General features: G+C 34.7%; 1 protein-coding gene across 2 annotated transcripts in view; it reads right to left on the bottom strand.

Moving 5' to 3' along the window:
- The window catches only part of cdm (importin-13-like protein cdm), a 389177-nt gene that overhangs the window by 142407 nt on the left and 226361 nt on the right, over positions 1-20409 (bottom strand). For both annotated transcript variants that reach the window (XM_090408166.1, XM_090408167.1), the window contains exon 16: positions 18881-19129. In XM_090408166.1, coding sequence (XP_090264292.1) covers positions 18881-19129 — 249 coding nt within the window. The remainder of the gene's footprint in view (positions 1-18880; positions 19130-20409) is intronic.

The following is a 20409-nucleotide window of genomic DNA, read 5'->3' as shown; positions in this document are numbered from 1 at the left end:
TTATTCAATCTGCTTTTTTAAAATGTGATATTTCCTTTCATTTCATTATTTGCTAAGAATTATTAAATGGAAAATGGAAACTAACTGGGAGAAAAGAGGACTGAATATTGATGGAGAATACTTAACTATTCTCCTTCACTGATAATATCATTAATAGGAACTTCCAAAAGCATTAGAATATATGATTATTGAATTAAATGAATTAAGTTTGGAAATAGGCCTGCAAATAAATATGGATAAATCAAAAATAATGTATATAGGGAAAATAGTCCAGAATGAAAACAAACAGAAATAAATTAAAGATAGATTTAAATAGTGAGTTTATACAAATATTTAGGACAAATCATTACAAATAACCATAAACTTGACAATGAAATTTCAGCTAGAATAACAACAGGATGGAAAGTTTTTAACCAATTTGGAGATATATTTCAAGGCACCTGACCAAAAACTACTTCAAAAGAAAACCAGTGTGCTCCTAACAATGACCTATGATAGTGAAACCCGACTAAAAAACACCTAGAGAAACTGAAAACACACTAACATGGAAAGAGCCATTTTGGGAAGAACACAGTAAGTTAGATAAAAAAAGAACAATACATGGATAAGGAAGCAAACAAAGGTAATGAACATCTTTATATGGATTTTTTTTAATTGAAGGTGAGCTAGTCAATCTCATATGGAAATAGCAAAGATTTTTCTCCTGAAAACAAGTTTTTCATTTCATATACAGACAAATTGTAGAGAACAAATACAATTTACAGGCATATATACAGACACTGTTGATTGCATGGTATGTTAATGTTAGTAGTGTCGCTGTGTGTATTTGAAGGATTAAGTAGGGGAGACTGTGCTGTGAGTAGTGTACTCTCCCACAATGAATCCTTGGAGGTGTCACATAATAAATTTGTTGAGCTGACTGGTCAAGTGGTTGGCATATCCACTCTTTAACCAAACAGGCTGGTGGTGTAAATCCCACCACAATGTGGATGTTCAGATAAATGAATTTCATCATGTGCATTACTTGAATATTTATTCAAATAAAATGCACTGTTTTAATTAATTATTAGGTTATTCTATTTTATTGTAATATATATTGTAATATTAATATTAATTCAGTGGTATAGAAAAGCTTAAGATAGAACTGAATGGAGGATTTGAAGGGAGGCCTTCAAGTCCAAAAATAAAGGTAATTCAGAGCCTATGTAATTGAAATGAGTGCTCACAACACTGTATCATAATTCCAAAACTGAAAGTAAATTCCTTTTTCTGCATGGAATAGAATTTAGACATAGAACAATAAAATACTGAAGTTAAAAATGATAATGTTTTTGTGAAGTTATAAAAATGATTTACATTCAAAAAAGGCAGAATAGCAATATTGGCAAGTACAGGAGTGAAGAATACATATGCAATAATGCATTCTGATGTCAAGTAGTATGCACTGACTGGCAAAAAGAGAGAATGCTAACAACAAGCAGAAGCAGATAGCAGAAGAGGGGAGATAAAACTGAAAATTCAAATGATATAGGTTAATACAGATCCAGACTTTCTGGAAAATTAAGGAATAAAATGGAAGTTTTATAAAGAAATACATGGACATAGTCTATCCAAAGCAACTGATATGTTGCCATTTTAAAGTACTTCTTACAGAATTTTTGTTTTTGTAATTGAATGATGAAAGAAATGCCAGATGATATTTCTGGTCTTGGGCGAATAAAAATTAAGAGAGCATGTGTGAAAATGAACGTGTGCTCCATTATATTATATAAGAACTCTTATTATGATAATGTTTTTTTTGACCACTAAATATTACATAAGATGACATACAAATTGGGTTTAATAGGTCAGAGATTTGATACAAAAACTGTATCAAATAGAAGCTAACCTATGGTCCTGTTTGGAAAATATAATTAATGATACTTTTAATAGAACATTCTTAAATAGCAAGAACAAACATATCAAAAAAATTGAATGCTCTATATGAAAAGAGTTGCAATTCAAGACGTAACCTTCCTGACAATAAAATTGTTTTCAACCTTTCAGACTAAACTTAACATCAGCAGAAGCTAGCATCCTAAAAAAAAAGTTGACTTTGCAGTCACTCCAGAATTTATACCAAAAATAGACATTATGTGCAATATTGAGAAAGCTCTCTATTTTTTTACCTGAACCTGTTGCAAATGATATAAGGTTAAAGACTGTGATCATTCTCTCATGTTCCCAACCCCCAAAAAAGAACATCACCCCCTTAGAAAAAAGAGCACTAACTAATTTAAAGAAGAACAATGAGATAATTATCCTCAAAGAAGACAAAGGCAATTCTACCACCATTTTAAATATGAGAGATTATGTATCAAAAATTTTGGTTTTACTTTCCGACACATCCACTTATTGTCAATTAGACACGGACCCTACTTGGACAAACCATATAGAAACTAACAACCTTTTGAGTAACATGGACACATGGCCAACAGATCTTAAAGAAACTGAAGTCAATGCATCCATTAACTCCACATTTATATGGATCACCAAAAGTACACAAAACTGATATACCTCTTCGTCCAATAGTGGATTGGATAAACTCCAATTTATCTATTATCCAAATATCTTGCTTGTCTTCTAAAAGCACACATTAAAAATACAGACACATATCAAGAATACACAACACTTTATTGAAAAGCTAAGAAATATCTCCATAACAAGAACAGACATTCTAGCTAGCCTAGATGTTGTGTCTTTATTTACGAATGTCCCAGTGAATGAAGTCATGACTCTCATAGACAATCTGTTTCCTCAAGACATCGCTCAACTTTATAGACGTTGCCTCAATTTGAATTTGTTCAGATGGAACAGAAAGATAACGGAAAGATCTACAAACAACTTTCAGGTCTTGCAATAGGAAGTCCTTTATCTCCTCCATGTGCAGATTTATTTATGGAAAAGTTCGAAAATGATATGTTGATGACATATTTATCATATGGAAACATAGCGAGGCAGAACTATATGATTTCCTAACTTCCATAAACTCATTTCACCAAAAAATCAAGTTCACTTAGAACTTGAAAATGAAGGGAAATTATCTGTTTTGGACATATTAATTAAAAAACAAACGGAAAATAGCATTAATCTTAATGTATACTGCAAGCTGACTCACACAGGCTGTTACTCGCATTTTGCAATTCTAGCTTGCCTCGTGGTGCACCTTGGATCACGCTAAAGAGCTAGAGCAACTGGTGACCAGACCATTGTGCAATCATGCAATCTCCTGACCATCTCCCAGAACCAGATGACAAGGAACATTGGGACATAGTATCCATATCTTCCAGTTAAATATTGAGGGTACTAGCACAACAAAGTGTCAATATCTTTCTAAACTCCTACGAAATGAAAACATTGATCTACTTCTTATTCAAGACTCACATATCGAATCTGAAGACCAAGTTAAATATAGAGCAACAATTCCTGGTTATGATATTCTTGGCCAAATGATGTTTTATAGATATACCTCCATCCAACAGTGTACTCTGGAGATTTTAATAGTCCCCAAGGAAAAAAGGCACCTTTAGATCAAGAGTTTGGAATAAGGAATAGAACTCTGATTTGATATCTGTCCCCACAGATAGTGAAAATCAACCTTTACAGGTCTCCAGATGTATTTGAGGGTTTTTCAAATAGTCAACACCGTCCCATCTTAATGCAATCAGGCATCCAAATTCCAGTGATAACATCATTTCCTAGACCAGGAGTCTCAAACTCAGCAAAGGGCCAGTCAATTAGATGTATATCAGACACGGACCATATTCAATATTATTATTATTCTGTGAACCAAAACAAACTAAAAAAAGAAAGGCTCTAAACAAAGACCGTTATTTTGCCGGGCCTTTACAACTTACGTAAACAGTTACACCACCATTTAAATTTTAAAAATATAACAAGCTTAGAAAATACAAGTTCAATTACATTTTATTCATACTTTAAGAAAATTATTTAAATACATAATTTTGACTTACAAAAATAAAGATTTTTATCTACGAGTCCTTTTTTAATTCGATTTTGATCCTGAAACCTGATGCCATGGGCCAGATATAAAGCCTTCATGGGCCATATCCAGCCTGCAGGCCACCAGTTTGTGACCCCTGTCCTAGAGCAAGATGTAATTTCCAAAAAGCTGACCGGGAAAATTTTACTGTTGACCTAGATGCACATCTTAGAATTTCCCCAACCCATAAAAATTATACAAGGTTCATTGGAGTAGTCATAGCACAGTGGCAAAAAAGATACATCCCCCGAGGCTACTGAAAGAATATGTGTCTGAATGGACTAACAAAAGCGAATCTCTGTATCGGGAATTCCTTGAGAGTAAGGATCCTGAGACAGGAGAAGTACTGCTTCATAGTCTTAATGCTGCTTGAAGGGAAAAGTGGATCCATTGAACTGAGAACATAAACTTTAAACATTCTAGCAGAAAAGCATGATCGCTACACAAGACAAGAAGCTCAGCCCAAGCCCCTTTATACCAAAGAAATCTTCACCTGTTGACTCAAATCAGATAGCTTCTCATATTGTTTCACTTTCTGGAACCCCTATAGACAAAGAATATACTAGAGAGGTAAAATGTGAATTAAAGGCTATGAAAGCTGTAATTCAAAAGAACCTACAATTGCCCTTTTTTTTGTGAGGAAAAATCTTTGGCACCTCAAAACAAGGAAGGCTCCTGGATTCAATAATATTCATAATGAATTCCTGATAGATTGTGGACCTTATACTAGATTGTGGTTGGCCAAATTCTTTAGCGGCATACTCGAAAGTGGTTGCGTTTCCAGGGAATTTAAAAGGACAAAAATCATCGCTGTGCTAAAACCTGGTAAGCCAGTAGACAGAAGTGAAAGCTATTGCCCCATAGCCCTTTTAAAGTGCAATCTACAAACTGCTGGAGAGACTGATTCTGAATAGGATCAGTGAGAAAATATTGGAATGTGTTCCAATAGAACAAGCAGGGTTCAAAAGCGATTGCAGCTGCACAGATCAGATCCTTAGCTTAATAACTTACATTGAAGCAGGATTTCAAAGATGATTGAAGACTACTGCAGTCTTTGGCCTACGATATTGTCTGGAGGGAGAGACGCATACAAATTCCTTGAGATTATCCCATGTAAAACACTGGGGCATCTCATAAGTGAATTATTATGTGGTCGATATTTCAGAGTGGTAAATGGGGGAAGTATCAGTAGACAGGGAATGCTTAAAAATGGGCTACCACAGGGCTCAGTGCTAGCACCATTGCTTTTCAATCTTTACATCGCAGACATACCTGAAACAGTTAGTAGAAAGTTTGCTTATGCAGATTATTTAGCTTTGTAATCAGTGATAAATCTATACAAAGAACTGAAGAAATATTGATAAATGATATGTCAGCCTTATGGCAGTTCTATAAAAAATGGAGATTAACACCAAATCCTGGTAAAACTGAATGTTCTTGTTTTCAACTTAATAACGGACTTGCAAATCAAAAATCAAAAGATATATGTTAATGGGATTAATTTCATTTAATCCGAAACCTAAATACTTAGGGATAACCTTCGATAGAACTCTGTCATATAAACAACATATGATTGATATTGCTGCTAAAGTACATACTAGAAATAATATAGTTCAGAAGCTCTGCAGTACTACATGAGGCTCAAGTGCCACAACTCTATGGTGTACCACTTTGGGACTGGTCTACAGCGTAGCTGAGTATGTGCCCCTGTTTGGCTTAATAGCCACCATGTCAACAAATTAGATGTTCAATTTAATCTCACTATGCACTTAATAACGGGCTGTATCAGAAGCACACTCTTACAATGGCTCCCCATTCTGAGCCACATTTCTCCTCCAGAACTGCGATGACAGGAAGCTCTGCTTCATGAATATAAAAGAATCCTAAATAACCAAAATCTCCCAATACACGAGTTTATTCCAGATGCTTTATCTGACAGATTAAAATCCAGAAGGACCTGCCATTAAAACCACCTGTAATCTTCTCAGTCAGCATGCCAGCTTGATGAATAAGTGGAATGTACTGTGGACTCAAGCAGTATCACCTGAAGTCTGTAACTACATAAATATTCTTCAAAAACCATCTGGATTTGACCTGCCCAGAATATATGGAAGACTGCTAACAGGATCCATACAGCTCATGGTGTATGCTGAAGCTTACTATCAAAATGGGGAAAGATACCAAATCCCCCACTGCCCTTGTGGAGCCAAGAGCCAAACCATTCGTCATATAGTTCAGGAATGTGAGTTAATGGCACATCCAGGTGAACTTAAAGGACATTTTTGACCTATCCCCTAAGAGGCGATCAATTGAATTAAAAATCTAAATGTAAAAATATGACTAAATTTTTTGCTTGATGTTTGTCATAAATTTAATACCTATATTTTATATGCTTATTTATGTTTTACTTCTTATTTATAATTTTATATATTGTCTTATCTATATTCATACGTATTTTATTTTATTTCCTTTTAACCATATGCCATACATATGGTTAAAAGTATATGCCATACAATAAATAAATGCCTCATTGCATCATATTTCACAAAAGTTAAGCATTATACATATGCTGAAAAACAGAGCAACTTCTATCATAAGAGATGACAGTTTTAACAGACAAATTAGATCTTATTCTCCAAACATTAACAAACAATGGATACCCAAGAAAATTAATAAAAAGGATACTTTTCTCCAACCCCTCTCAACAGCAAATCCAAGAAACTCATCACAGGACTTCCATTTCCATTCCTTTTGCTGGCACAGTCTCACAAAAAATTGCCAACCTACTAAGGCCACACAACAATCGGGTTACCTTCAAACCAATTAAGACAGTTTGCAATATGTTACAGTCACCCAAAGACAAGAATGCTTTTAATAAACACCCTGGAGTATACAACATTCCTTGTTCTTGCAGCCTGAATCACATAGGACAAACTTCTAGAAGTTTAGAAATAAGACAAAAGGAGCACACTGGAGACATAAACAACAACAGAGAAGACAATTCTAGTTTAGCTTTCCATTTTTTCAACACAAACCACAACAATGAATGGGATAAAAGTACTGTGGCATACATAGAAGACTACTACATCTCCCGCAACATAAAGGAAGCCGCAGTAGTTATCTGCTCAAGAGGCAGCCTAAACAGAAACCAAGGGATGATCCTTTGTGATATTTGGAAATCACTCATAAGATCGCTCAACACAGAGTTCAACTTCACAGCCAATTATAGGACGCACCTGCTTAACAATGACTGACCAAGTGCTAACATACACGCTCCACGTGTTTATGTAATGGTTCCTATGAATTTGATATTTTTTAATGTATTAATTTGTACCTTTAACTTGTTTTCGTTTGTTAAGCTGTTATGTGTAGAGTTATCTTGCTTCGACGAAGCCACCAGTTAGAGTAGTGAAACTAGTAAGCTAGCAGTTTTGTATCAAATCTCTGACCTATTAAACCGAATTTGAATGTCATCTTATGGAAGAACTCTTATTCTTCATGCTGCATGAAAGTAAGTATTTAAACCCATTGATGAACATTCTCTACTACTGAAGGATAGGACTATTTTGTTTCTTCAATCAAATCATCTCTTGTTGAAGGAAAAACAGACGATTACAAGCAAACTTTGAATGAGATTATAGTATAGAGATTAATTCTACTTGCCATCTTTAGTTCACCAATAAATAATTAACTTATAATTCTTTCAGTTTTGCTTCAAATGCCATTTAATACATCAATATGATATCATTTTGTTTATAAACATTTTTAAACTAAATGAAAGTGTGTGATATCATTTTCCTGATATGTATCCTCAAGAGGTGTACCGACTACTATGATTAAGTTAACATTATTACTAATTTCCAAACAATTTTACTTTTTCCTCGGTACGTACAGACACATATACAAATATGTATATACACATTACAATCTACAGAGTATGCTAAAGTTGCACTAATTTGGCCAATCTCAATGCTACTGGTAGCATTGATACAAACTTTAAAACAGGCATTGAAACTTACTACAAAGCTAGAGTCCTATTATATGGTTACAAATCATTAAGAGATATATTACTTTATTATTACTTACTTTAGAGCTCTAAGCAATAATTTCAGCCCTTATTGACCACCATCTATACTGGTTTATTCTAATTACTCACAGATAAATTATAATAAACCAGTATAGATGCTGGCCAATAAGTGCTGAAATTATTGCTTAGAGCTCTAAAGTAAGGGTTGTTTGCATGACAGAAGGGTTGTGAACATGACAGAACTTACATGGGCTGAATGTGTGCAATCCAAATTTTTGGGATTTTTATGCCACCAATAATTTTTTAGATTAAGGTGGTTAATCAAAATTTCACAGGCTTCCTTGAACTTGTGTTCATACCAGTTTTTTGTATGATGTAAGGAACAGGTACCTTTCCAATAAATTTGGTTGAAGGTATTAAAAGTATGATTTGAGAAGCCTGCTTTACCAAAATTATTTGAATATATCATTTGTGTTCTTTTTTTTACGAATTGGAATTGTGCATTCAGTTTCACAACATAAGCTAAGTTACAGGTACAATGGATTCTATGTGTCTGCGGGTAAGCCAAGGGGAAGATCCTTGGAGGAACCGAATGTGTTTCAATTTTATAGGTGGTTTTAAAAGTAGCATTAAGATTGCAATGGTGAAGAATCCATATTTATTTTATCTCATAACTCTTTAATGCATGGGATAGCTATTTGCATTTTTGGTGAAGTTTCATGAAGAATTTCATTGATATTACCTCTGCATACATGTATACTCCAGATGATGACCTTGATATGAAGGCAAAACTTATTTCTTTGTAGCTTGTTTCTTTGTATGTATGTGTATACTCTAGATGGCGTGATTATCAAACTTATGGAGGATTAATAACTGCATTCAGGGCCCTAGGGAATCTATATGTCTATATTATGATAAATTGACTACACTATTCAAAATTAACATCTAACAATCTAATACTGAATTAATGATTAGGATGCTATTTCATAAATTTAGGCATTGATTAAAACAGGAGCTAAAGGCTATAAATAAGATGAGATGCAATAACACAAGAATTTGAAATTGCACAGGAAAAGGATAATTAGTGATCATTAACAATTAAATATTCACAGATGCAGCAGCACACAGTACAAAGTTCTAGACGAGTAGGACCCAAAAGAATCAGAATACCCACTTCTGAATTAATTTATAAGCATGCAGAGGAATTAAGATCGCAATTTACTCATGAAATTGACACTGTATTTGAATATTAAAAGTAAAAGAAAAAAAAAATTGTTGGCTGAAATAAGAGAATGTTTATCAATTAATTCAAGAGAAGGAAGGTAATAGAGGATAATTTTGATACTGTAAAGAAAAGATCTATTCTCAATGAAGAACAAGTGTTATAGGTGTCATAAATTAGAGCACATTTCTAGGTTATACACTGTTCAAATTTCAAGTCTTCCTAATTAAAGGAAGACTAAGAAAATATCTAATTATAAGGATTTCTAATTCTTTTATAAGATTTCTAATTATAAAGATTTGATGTCTTACAAAAAGTCAGACATCAAAAAGATAGATCTCAACTTGAGAGATTATCTAGCTGACTTGAGTCTGAATTCTAGACAACCTTGGTTTCCTTGGAAGTAAAACCATTAAATTGATACATGTTTTAATAGCAGGGATTCCACATAAAGCTCTCCAAAGCCTATGTTTCAGTAATAACATCAGGATCTGCCTTGAAAGAAATCGTCACTCAAGAGTATAACAGTAGAAACTAATGTTCCACCAGTTTGTTCATTTCAAACATCCTACCTACGTATGTGAGTGGTCTGAAAAGTTCTCGGCCTAACAATGAAAAAATGACTTTATAATTTCAAAATTATTTTTATTTTTTTAACATAATCTCCCCCAAGACTAATACATTTATTCCAGTGATGCTCCGGCGCCATTATCCCATCCCTGTAGTGGTTCTCAGTAAGATCTGCAAAATACCCTTCTACAGCTGCAAGCACCTCTTGATTCGAAGAAAAACACTGACCAGTGAGGAAGATTTTTAGTCTTAGGAAGACAGAGAAGTCAGAGGGAGCCAAATCTGAGGAATAGGGTGGATGTTCCAAGAATTCATAGTGCATATCCCTTAATTTTCCCATTGCCAAAACACATTTGTGGGCAGGTGCATTGTCCTGATGAAAGATGATTTTTTACTTCTACAAACTGGGTCTTTTCTCACGAATTTTTTCATTTAGTCTGGTTAAAAGATCTGAATAATATTCTCCAGTTATTGTTTTACCCTTTAAGATAATTAATAAACAAAATTCCTTCAGCATCCCAAAACACCGATGCTGTGACCTTGTCTTCTTTGGCGCTAAACAACCAGCTTTTGTCCATTGTTTTTGACTGCTGTTTAGATTCTGGTGTACTGGTTTTATTCAGTTTTATTCTTGTTAAAATGCTCCAAGCACTGTTTAAAATTTTCATGTGAGTGCGTTTTTGATTTGCTGCGAGCAAGTGTGGCACCCATCTTGCACAAAGCTTTATCATTTGAGGTTCTTCATACAAAATATATCCTCACATTCTTTTGAAATGCCTATAGTCTCCACAATTTCACACACTTTGACTCACCGATCATCCAATACCATATATTGCGCACTCGATCGATAATTTCTGGTGTTGTTGCACTTTTTGGTGCCCATAAACTTTTATGAACTTTGAATGAATTTCTTTTGGCATTAAACCTTCTTTTACAAAGAATTTTATAACTATACAATACTCAATTTTATCCATTTCAAGGGATACAGTGGCTTCCAACAGCTGTATAAAAAAAAACATCTTGCTGAGTGTTGCCACCTATGGTCGAGGCCAAGAACTTTTCAGACCATCCATGTATATCAACAGTTGGGGAATGAATCAGAAAACACAGAGCACATGACTAGTCAGAATGAGAAGTCTGAATTTGAAGATAATTTTCAGATTCAAGAGAATGATCAATTGAGTGCAAAAATAGTTATTCGAATAACTATTTTTAGTTTAAGATTTAGTTCAAGTATAAAAAAGCTGCTTAGGGTGTTAGCAGTTATTCATCTTTGATTTGTTGCAGTTTCAATCACAACACAGAGAAAATAAATCTACCTTATATATATAAAATGATAAGCCTTTTTATGTCGCGTGTTTTGAAACTCAGGGACTACTCTCAGTGTCGAGTCTTCAAAATTTGAGTCATCAGAATTCACGGAAAACCGGCTTACTAATCCGGAACACGGGGGGGGGGGGTACGAGGCAGGCCCCTAGTATAAAAATAAATATTTATTTAGCTACTAATATTCTTCTGATTTTGGTAGTTTTCAGAGAACAAACAGTTGATCACAGTACACAAATAACAATTAGTTGACAGTTGGAATGGTTTAAAATTTAAACACAAAAAAATGAAAAAGAAATGTCTTAGCTTGGCACTATTGTTGGATAAAGTCATACAAGAAATTTTATAATTTTGGCAAATTACACAAACTTGTTAGGGTTTTGGGAATGTTTCATAGGTGCTACTGCCAACTCCAAAAAAAAAAAAAAAAAAACAGTCTCTCTAGTGATGCTCTTGTAAAGTGGGTTCTCCTTTAGCAGGATCATTTCAGAAGTTGAAGAAGTGAGATTGTAAAAGCATGGATGATTGATGAGTTCCAAAGTAAATTACTGACAATCATAAAGTTTAGATTTCTTGAAATTATTGGATGGTGAATAAACATACAGATTTGTGTCACAATTGATCGATTTTTTTTTTTTTTTTTTAAACTGCTGCCTTCTTACAGCATAAGAGAATTTAATGACAGTAGTAGTGGTGGCTAGTTTCCTCTTTGTATCCTAATATAAGATGTTCAGATTAGGTTATCTTTTTCATCCAACCTCTAGCAACTCAGGAGTAGGCTAAACGGACACCTCCACTTGACATATTTAGTTTTTTTTACAGAGCAAAATTTATTATTATGGGCAACTCCATGACTCATTGAGGAAGGCCCTAAACATCATGCCAAGCACTGTCCAACATATGCACAGTATTTATCATACTTTGCTTTTAACTCATTCACAGTCATGGCACCCACCACAGACTCCAGCAACCTATTCCACTAATACACCAATCTCCAAGCATAAAATCTATGGCCCTAGTTCTCCCACCAAACTGTTCTGGAAAATTTTCTCTGTATTAATTGGTAAAAATCCTTCAGTGATTTGTAAGTCTTGATCATATCATCCCTTTTCTGCCTGTCAACCAATTTCTGTAACCCACAAAACTTCAACTTGTCCTCATAAAGTTCATTCCATAGACCTGCTACCATCTTGGTCACTCCCATTTGGATCCCCTCCTCCTCACCCCCCCCCCATTTTGACTACTGTGCACAATAGTCAAGATGGAGTCTTACCAAGGCTCTATAAAGAGGTATAATAACCCATGTGTCAGGGTATTCTTCAATAACCAAGTAATCTAATGAGCTGCTTTAGCCAGTTTTGCAATATGCCCTGTAAACTTTAACTCCATATCCACTAACACGCTCAAATCCCTGGCTTCATCAATTTCCTGGAGTACAGTTTCTTCAATGTAGTACACAGCTGGTAATCTTTTTGCTCCAAAATGACCTTACACTTTGCCACAATAAACTGACATCCATTCTCCTCAGCCCAAACAGCCAGACTATCCAAATCACCCTGCAAAATTTTAACATCATCTTCATCCATATTAACTATTGCCCTGCCAATTTTGCATCATCTGCAAACAAATCAATAGCTCCTCTCAGATTCTTTCCTATATTCGTTAACATACAAATGGAATAGTAGCAGCTAAAGAACAGAGCTCTGTGGCACACCACTAGTCGCAGGCATTCTACTGGACTATTCCCGAATAAACTATGGTCTGGTATCTTTCCAGCTACTATCCACTTCACCAACTTTACATCCATCCTCATGTGCTACAATTTATTAATTAGAATTCTATGCAGTATCCTGTCAAAAGTCTTTGCAAATTCAAGCAGTATCACTGTAAACCCATTACCTCTATATAATTCAGCTATCTCTGTATTATAAAACAAAGTTACTGAGACATGACCTACCCTTCACAAAACCATGTCACCCCCCCCTTCATATTGTATTCTACTTCTGTCTATTCATTCCTGTATTTTGCTCCTGACCAACTTCTCCATTACCTTAACTATGACTTCTGATATGTTGATCAGTCAGTAATTTGCTACATCAGTCTTAGAGCTCCTGCATGGAACTATTTTTCCCCTCTTTCTGCCCCCCTCCCCCCGGGACTAACCCAGAGCAGAGATTTAGACTAAACATGGTTGACAGCACTGCCAATTCCCTAGCACCCTCTCATAAAATTCAAGCTAGTATACCATCTAATCCCACAACTGTATTCACAAAGGTTTTGTAATATGCTATGCACCTCCAGTTCATTTACTTCAGTTTTCAAGTAAGCTTTTGCCTCTCCTGTTATCACATATTATTATTATTACTACGTAACACCTCCATGGAGTCCAAAGACTTATCGAGGGAGGGCATCTACTCTATAACTCTTCGTCTCCACCAACCTCAACTACCTTCGTCATCTACACCAATGCCATCTACCGCCAACCTCCACCATTAGTATTTTCAGAGACAATTACAAACATCCATGCCCATGGCAGAATTCAAACCAGCAGCCTTTTGGCTGGAGAGCAGATACGCTAACCACTCAGCCAGCTAACACTGACACTATGAAGACATACGGTACTGGTGGACTATGTGAACTTTTATTTTTTTTGATTGCTACTCATGAAAGATTATAAGCCTACAGTATAATAGTACCATAGGTGTGCCAAGACTTTTTTTAAATTAATTTTTGCATTAAAAAAAAAAAAATTCATTTTTACCACTCAAGAACAATGGGCAGAATCACAAAGCAGCAATACCTTAATGGCCATCACAATGTTTTGTTATAGATTCTCCTAGTCCATGCCAGTTCTGAGTCAGCAGTTAGTTGCCAACCAAAATGGTCATGCCAGGTGGCCCATTTAGTATGCCACACAGCTGAGACATTCCACAAGAATACCCTTTCCCTTAGAGTTACATGGTGATCAGCATTCATTTTACACAAATGATGAGGTCCTGAACTTTTGTGGGGCAGACATCCCACTGACTTCACCTGATACTCCAGTACATCCCACAGGGTTGAGATCATGGCTCTACGGAGGCCAGTCAAGTGTGGTGGCATTCATATCCACAAACCACACAGTTACAGCAGCAGTTCTTATGACATGGTGCATTGTGCAGAATGTTCAAATACCTGTTGGAGTTCAACAGGTATTTGAACATTCTGTTTATGGCACTACAGAGGTCCGAGGCCAAACCAGGAAAAACAAGAAAATATCATACTGCTACAGCCCGACCACATAAGCGAGAGCTATCATTGGCAGACTGCCAAGAAGAGTCAATTCATGTTGAATGGGAGAAAGAAATAAGCCAATACGAATTGGTCACCAACACACGAAATCACGTGCTTTATATGTAAAATTTTCCAACTGTTATGCAAGCAAAATAGTTACCACTTTAAAAACTACAATAATCATAAAAGAGAAGTTAATTTTCCGACGTGTAATAATAAATGCTCATCCCACAATACAGATTGATTACCCTATTATTGGAATGGATTCTCCTTCTTTTGACATGCGCAGAAGTGTCGAAGGGTCTCTTATCTGTGGGCATACTATACTTCTAAATTTAATTTCATAGTTGGGGTTATGCACTCTGGTAAGAGACGTTCATTGGGCATCTGCCACACCCACACTTGTGTCTACTCAGTATGCGTGATTCGTTGTTGGTTCAGGTAATGAACAGATAGGTCTGCAACATGGCATTCTATCACAACACCTCTTTCAAACTCAGTCAGTTCCCTTCCCACAGCCATTACATCCAGATACAGTTGCATTGACTTGGGAGTATCATATCCCTCCAATTTATACTGGCTGCAAACACAATTCATCACATAGCACGATGCATCTTGCCCATTGGGGGGGGGGGGGGATCCACTGACTTATTTCCAAGCAGCGTATAATAAACAAGGCCAGAGATCTCATACTGGGTTATAGTTTTTCATATTCTTTTTATTATAGATCTGCTGACTGTAGTAAAATAAAAATTATGCAATTATTTTATTTTCAACATAACACCATTCCCTTAAATACAAAGTAGGTTATATCAATTCAAGATGAAAATTATACAAAGCAAATATGACAAATATCTCCCAAAACGAATGCAGCTCATCACATTCTCATATATAGGAGAATATCACTCTCACACACACACACACACACACACACACACACACACACACACACACACACACAAATAAAGAGCCTTTGTAGCTCAAGTCACTATAGATGAAGCCATTTGGTCAGAAAGACCTGGGTTCAATTCCTGTCAGTGATGTAAGGTCTCTTTAGACTAAAGGTGAGTTAGCCAGTTTCATATGGAGGTAAGGTTTTTTTCACACAGAAACTCGGGTTTTTCGTCCCCCAGTAAAAGAGAAGGGAAAGAATAGTAAGAATATATATATATATATATATATATATATATATATATCATCAAATTCCTGCCATGTACCCTCAAGGGGTGTACAGGATATGATAGTACTACATGAAAAAAATTATATCATTATTAATTTCCTATCTACAATTTTCCTCCAAATCAGTCTGTTACTTGTCAAGACTCCATCATTATCAGATCTTATATTTCTATATTTATATATATATATATAGAAATAACAGCACACTACTCCATCATCATCACAAATGCACATTCAGGTCATCACACTCATGACTGGTTTATGGTAAAAGCTTCTATATTTAAATCTGTCACCTGCAACAGATTTTAGTGGGCACGCTTATCTAATAATTCAGATAAGTTGCTAATTATGCTTTGCTAACTAGACATAAATCAAATACTTGAAAAGAATCTGCAATGATTCTTTACTTTCCCCAACACAGTTGATTGATGCAAAATGAAGTCTGTAACATTCTCTTCTGTTCATACAAAACAACATTGAGCACACCAAATGCCAGCAACTACTTCAGATAACTGCAAAGAAATAAACATTCTTCAGCCCATTTGAAACATATGACTAATATCTGGTATGAAGTCTATCATCAAGATATCAACTGTTTAAATGCACTAAAAACATATCTAATGTTACTGGGCCATGAGACTCAATAGCAAACACAATCTACACTCAAAACTAAGTTCTAGATGTATTATACAGATGAAGATACATAACATGCATTTATTATTATTTTATTATTATTATTAAAGAGAGACCTCCAGGGAGTCAGAGACTCATCGAGGGAGGCCATATACTACACAAACCAGCTATCATATTTATTCTTGAATTCATTCACACTGCTTGTACTCACAACATCCAATGGCAATCCATTCCAATCATGCACCACTCTCTGAGAGAAAAATCTAGCCGTTACAACCTTCTTGACAGCCTTCATATATTTATAACTGTCATCACAAATGGATCATTATGTGTCTTTTTTTTTCAGTTTACAGAAAGTCAACCAACTAGAAATGCCGCTTTTATGTTATAATGAATCACTGTGGCAATTTTATCAGTTACATTTTGAATGTAGGATAAGATTATAACACTTCTCAATTATTGCTTGATGGCAGGAACTTTGGGAGGTTGTCTTCAGTAAAGATCTGTTAAGAGAAAGGACATGTTTGAGGTTTGAAGTTCTCTGTTCATTTATTGATGATGCTGTAGGCTCTGTTTCTTTATGTTTATATCACACCACCACCATTCTCTAAGGTTTGAATAAATAAATTTGCTAAGACCAGTGAAGGGGAGTGAACTCAAAGAGGTCTTATATCAACTCCCTTCACTGGTCTTAGCAGATTTATTCTAGTATTTATTCTGGAATCTAGAGAATTTGAACTCTATGCAAACATCTGAATGTCATATCTGGAGGAAAATTTTCTTGAAGAGCTAATGTTTTGTCTAGCAGACATTGGTTAAAACACCATCTAAACTTGCTAAATGTATGATGTCTGATTGTTCTATTGCTAAATCTTTAACCCTTACTCATGTACAACTTTGTTTTTCTTAGAAGCAGCATCACAAGCTGAGACAGGTATTTGCTAGGTCAGGCCCAAGAGACTCTGATAGGATATAAAGTAATCTCTGATTTGTGAATTTTTGGGACTATATAAATTATGGAAACTAAAGGATGTTTTGATGTTAGATTTCTTTCATAAAATCTGACCAACTGACTAACTTACTGGTTTGATTATGTGTAAGTGTGCATGTGCCAAGTGGGATCCAAGTCTTGGTATAGGTATTAGTATCTTACAATCTAACATCAAATTGAAGCTTGAACTTAAAGTATCTAAAGAAAAAAAGCCCATCCAACTGGGAGATTCCTGCATGCTTCTTCACACCATTATCCAAATACAGAAGACGGGTATGATAAAAACATTAAGAGACAGAGCTTACATTTCCAGTACCACTAATAAAGAGAAGAACAAAGAACGGTCTTCATCATCATCTCAAACATATCCTTTCCTTTAATGGGTATGGGCTAAAGATAATCAACAAAATTAAGTACACTTCCCAAGGTTCCTACTAATAAGGGAAAATCCGGAAGTGATAAAATCTTACTGTACACTCATAATATAACTGACAAAATCGCATAAGCACTACATGGTTAGGATATTGAAGTGGCTTTCATTTTGCTTTACAAGATTGAGATTTCAACAACCCCTGAAGCTGCCACACTTGCTCTTAAACCCAGAAATGCTTTATGCTGAAGCCCAAACTTGGTGCAGTATCAGGCCTTGGTTTTTATTGCTCTGTGAAATACTGCAATTGTATTTCAGAGAGCAATTGAATTTTCTTCCAAAACAATCATGATCAACATAAATCTTTTTTTTTTTTTTTTTGTCACAGAATATGACAGAATTAGCTGATTCTCTTTCCATTATCTGTTCCAACTTATAAAATCCTTCAAAATAGCATAAATGTACCCCACCACCTCTCCCTCTCTTCCTTCATGCATAAGATCCTAATGAAAGAATTTCCATCCTTTATATCTGGGTACTATCTGAAAAACTGTCAGAACTAAATAAATATAATCTTCACATCACTTTAAAACCATTCATAAAACTAGGAACCCTTATCCATTTTCCACCCAAGGTACTAATATAGGTGTGCCATAGGCATACAGCATTTCATGGAAGAAATTCACATTAAAAATAAATAAAAACAGTTTAAAATTCAGAAATATTGTCATGTGTATAATATATAAATATGCATAACATATACAAGTATATCATTAGATGAAAAACATTAACAAAATTAACTAATATTATATAGTAATAAGTACTTCTCATTTTTAATTAATCTCAAAAAAAAAAATTATGGAAATTTTTATCTTATGGATAAATTTTGGGGATTACATAATATTAACCTTCTTAAGGTTCTACTACAGTTTTATGTTTTATTCTGATGAACTATTTCAAACAATATCCTGTTGAAAGAAAACTGATTTTTGCTGGGAAATCAATGGTCAGTTTGCAACTAATTCTCTTAAAAATACACAAATGAACCCTGCAAACTTGCAAATTATTATTACCAGTTATAATAAAAATATATAATGCAAGTACCTATTTCTTTACAAAAGCATATAACTTTCAATATGCATGTTCACACACACACACACAGCATAATTTTCTTTATGAATCACCTGGATCCTGGTCAGTCTGATAAATTAATTAACTATTCATTTCTCCTAAGAGTTCATTATTACCTCTGTGACTTGCTCATCAAATGTCCATCTTGCTCCTACAGTTACTAACACAGGTAAAACTTGCTGTAATATAAGAAATACTGGTTGAGGAGTAAAACTATTTTGCTCTTCTGTATCTGGACGTTGCATTTTTGCATCCCCCTGTTGTAATTCTTTTTCTCTCTCTTTACATCGAATATCTAATGTAGCAAAGAGCATAGACAGCATATTTAACTGAAGCACCACTGTTGATTTTGTTGTAAGGCATGGCTGTAATAGAGATAGATAAACATGAGAATAACTGATTGTATTTGTTTGCATAAAATAGTGAACTTTAGCTAATCATTCTTTCACACACACACACACACATTCATTTCTTATATAATCTCTGAATAACAAAGATTTACAGATCAAGATTCATATGCACAGAACTATTTGTATACCAATAATGCTAAATGGGCCAGAGTAATAATAGACATAATTCGTGGGACACAATAGTTGTTGTTTGCCATTATATAAATGCATTTTTAGTGTGAACAAATAAAATATAGAAACTAGGACAATACTGGGATAGAATAAATCTACCGTATTTTCCGGTGTATAAGATGCACCCAAGAAATTTAATAAAATTTTCTGGAAAAAACCTAAAAAAAACTTTTTCTGTAGGCGGAGGTCCAAAATGTCTTTCAGTTTCCCTATTCCCGTGTTCTTCCACATATTTTACAACCTGCAATTTGTAACTTGAAGTATACGAATGTCGCCTGTTTTTTTCCATCACTAAAATCTACAGGAAATATCAAACTGAACACAAAATATCTCAACACGTCAACTCAATACTGATAAACGTCGGTAACTGATTACTCGGATACGATATTATGAAACTTGAATAGGGACTCCCCGTTCTTAGCCAATGACGTGCTAGAAGTCATGTGAAGGTCACACATCAATTTGATTGCACCATTAACTGCCTACATAGATCTTGGAATATAAAAGGGAGAGTGCGTATGACTTTGAAAAGAGGAAACAATCTTTACCTTCATTATATAAGACGCACCCAATTTTTAAGATGAATTTTTAAGGTAAAAAAGTGTGTCTTATACACTGGAAAATACGGTATATTGGTGCTGAATGATATCAAGGGAAACCGATTAAAAAAAATAAAGAAAGGAGGAAAAGTAGAACAGCAGAAAGATAAATAAGGATTAGTAATGAAGTTAGTATGAAATATGTCAAAACATGGATATCTAAACAAAAAATATATATATTAGGAGTAAAATGATAAGGATAAAGAATAAATGACGTCAATTCAGGGTGAGTTAAGGCATTTAGAGATCTGTCAAAACCTGTGTGTTGAGGCTTAAGTGCTGCGAAGACATGTTGAAGGCTTAATGGATTGTATACAGAACTCAGAAAGGATTAAAACAGATTTTTAATACTTCCTATATTTTGTCTCAGTCACTGAGACATCTTCAGGGATTACAAAAAAAACTAATGTAACATATACACAAATACCACACAATACTAGGCTAACCATTTGGTTGACTAAAGTC

Source organism: Typopeltis vanoorti, chromosome 18, assembly GCF_054136105.1.
Source record: "Typopeltis vanoorti isolate ZY-2024b chromosome 18, IOZ_Tvanoo_1.0, whole genome shotgun sequence".
NCBI classification, from domain to species: Eukaryota; Metazoa; Arthropoda; class Arachnida; order Uropygi; family Thelyphonidae; genus Typopeltis; species Typopeltis vanoorti.
This window is presented reverse-complemented; position numbering and strand designations above follow the sequence as displayed.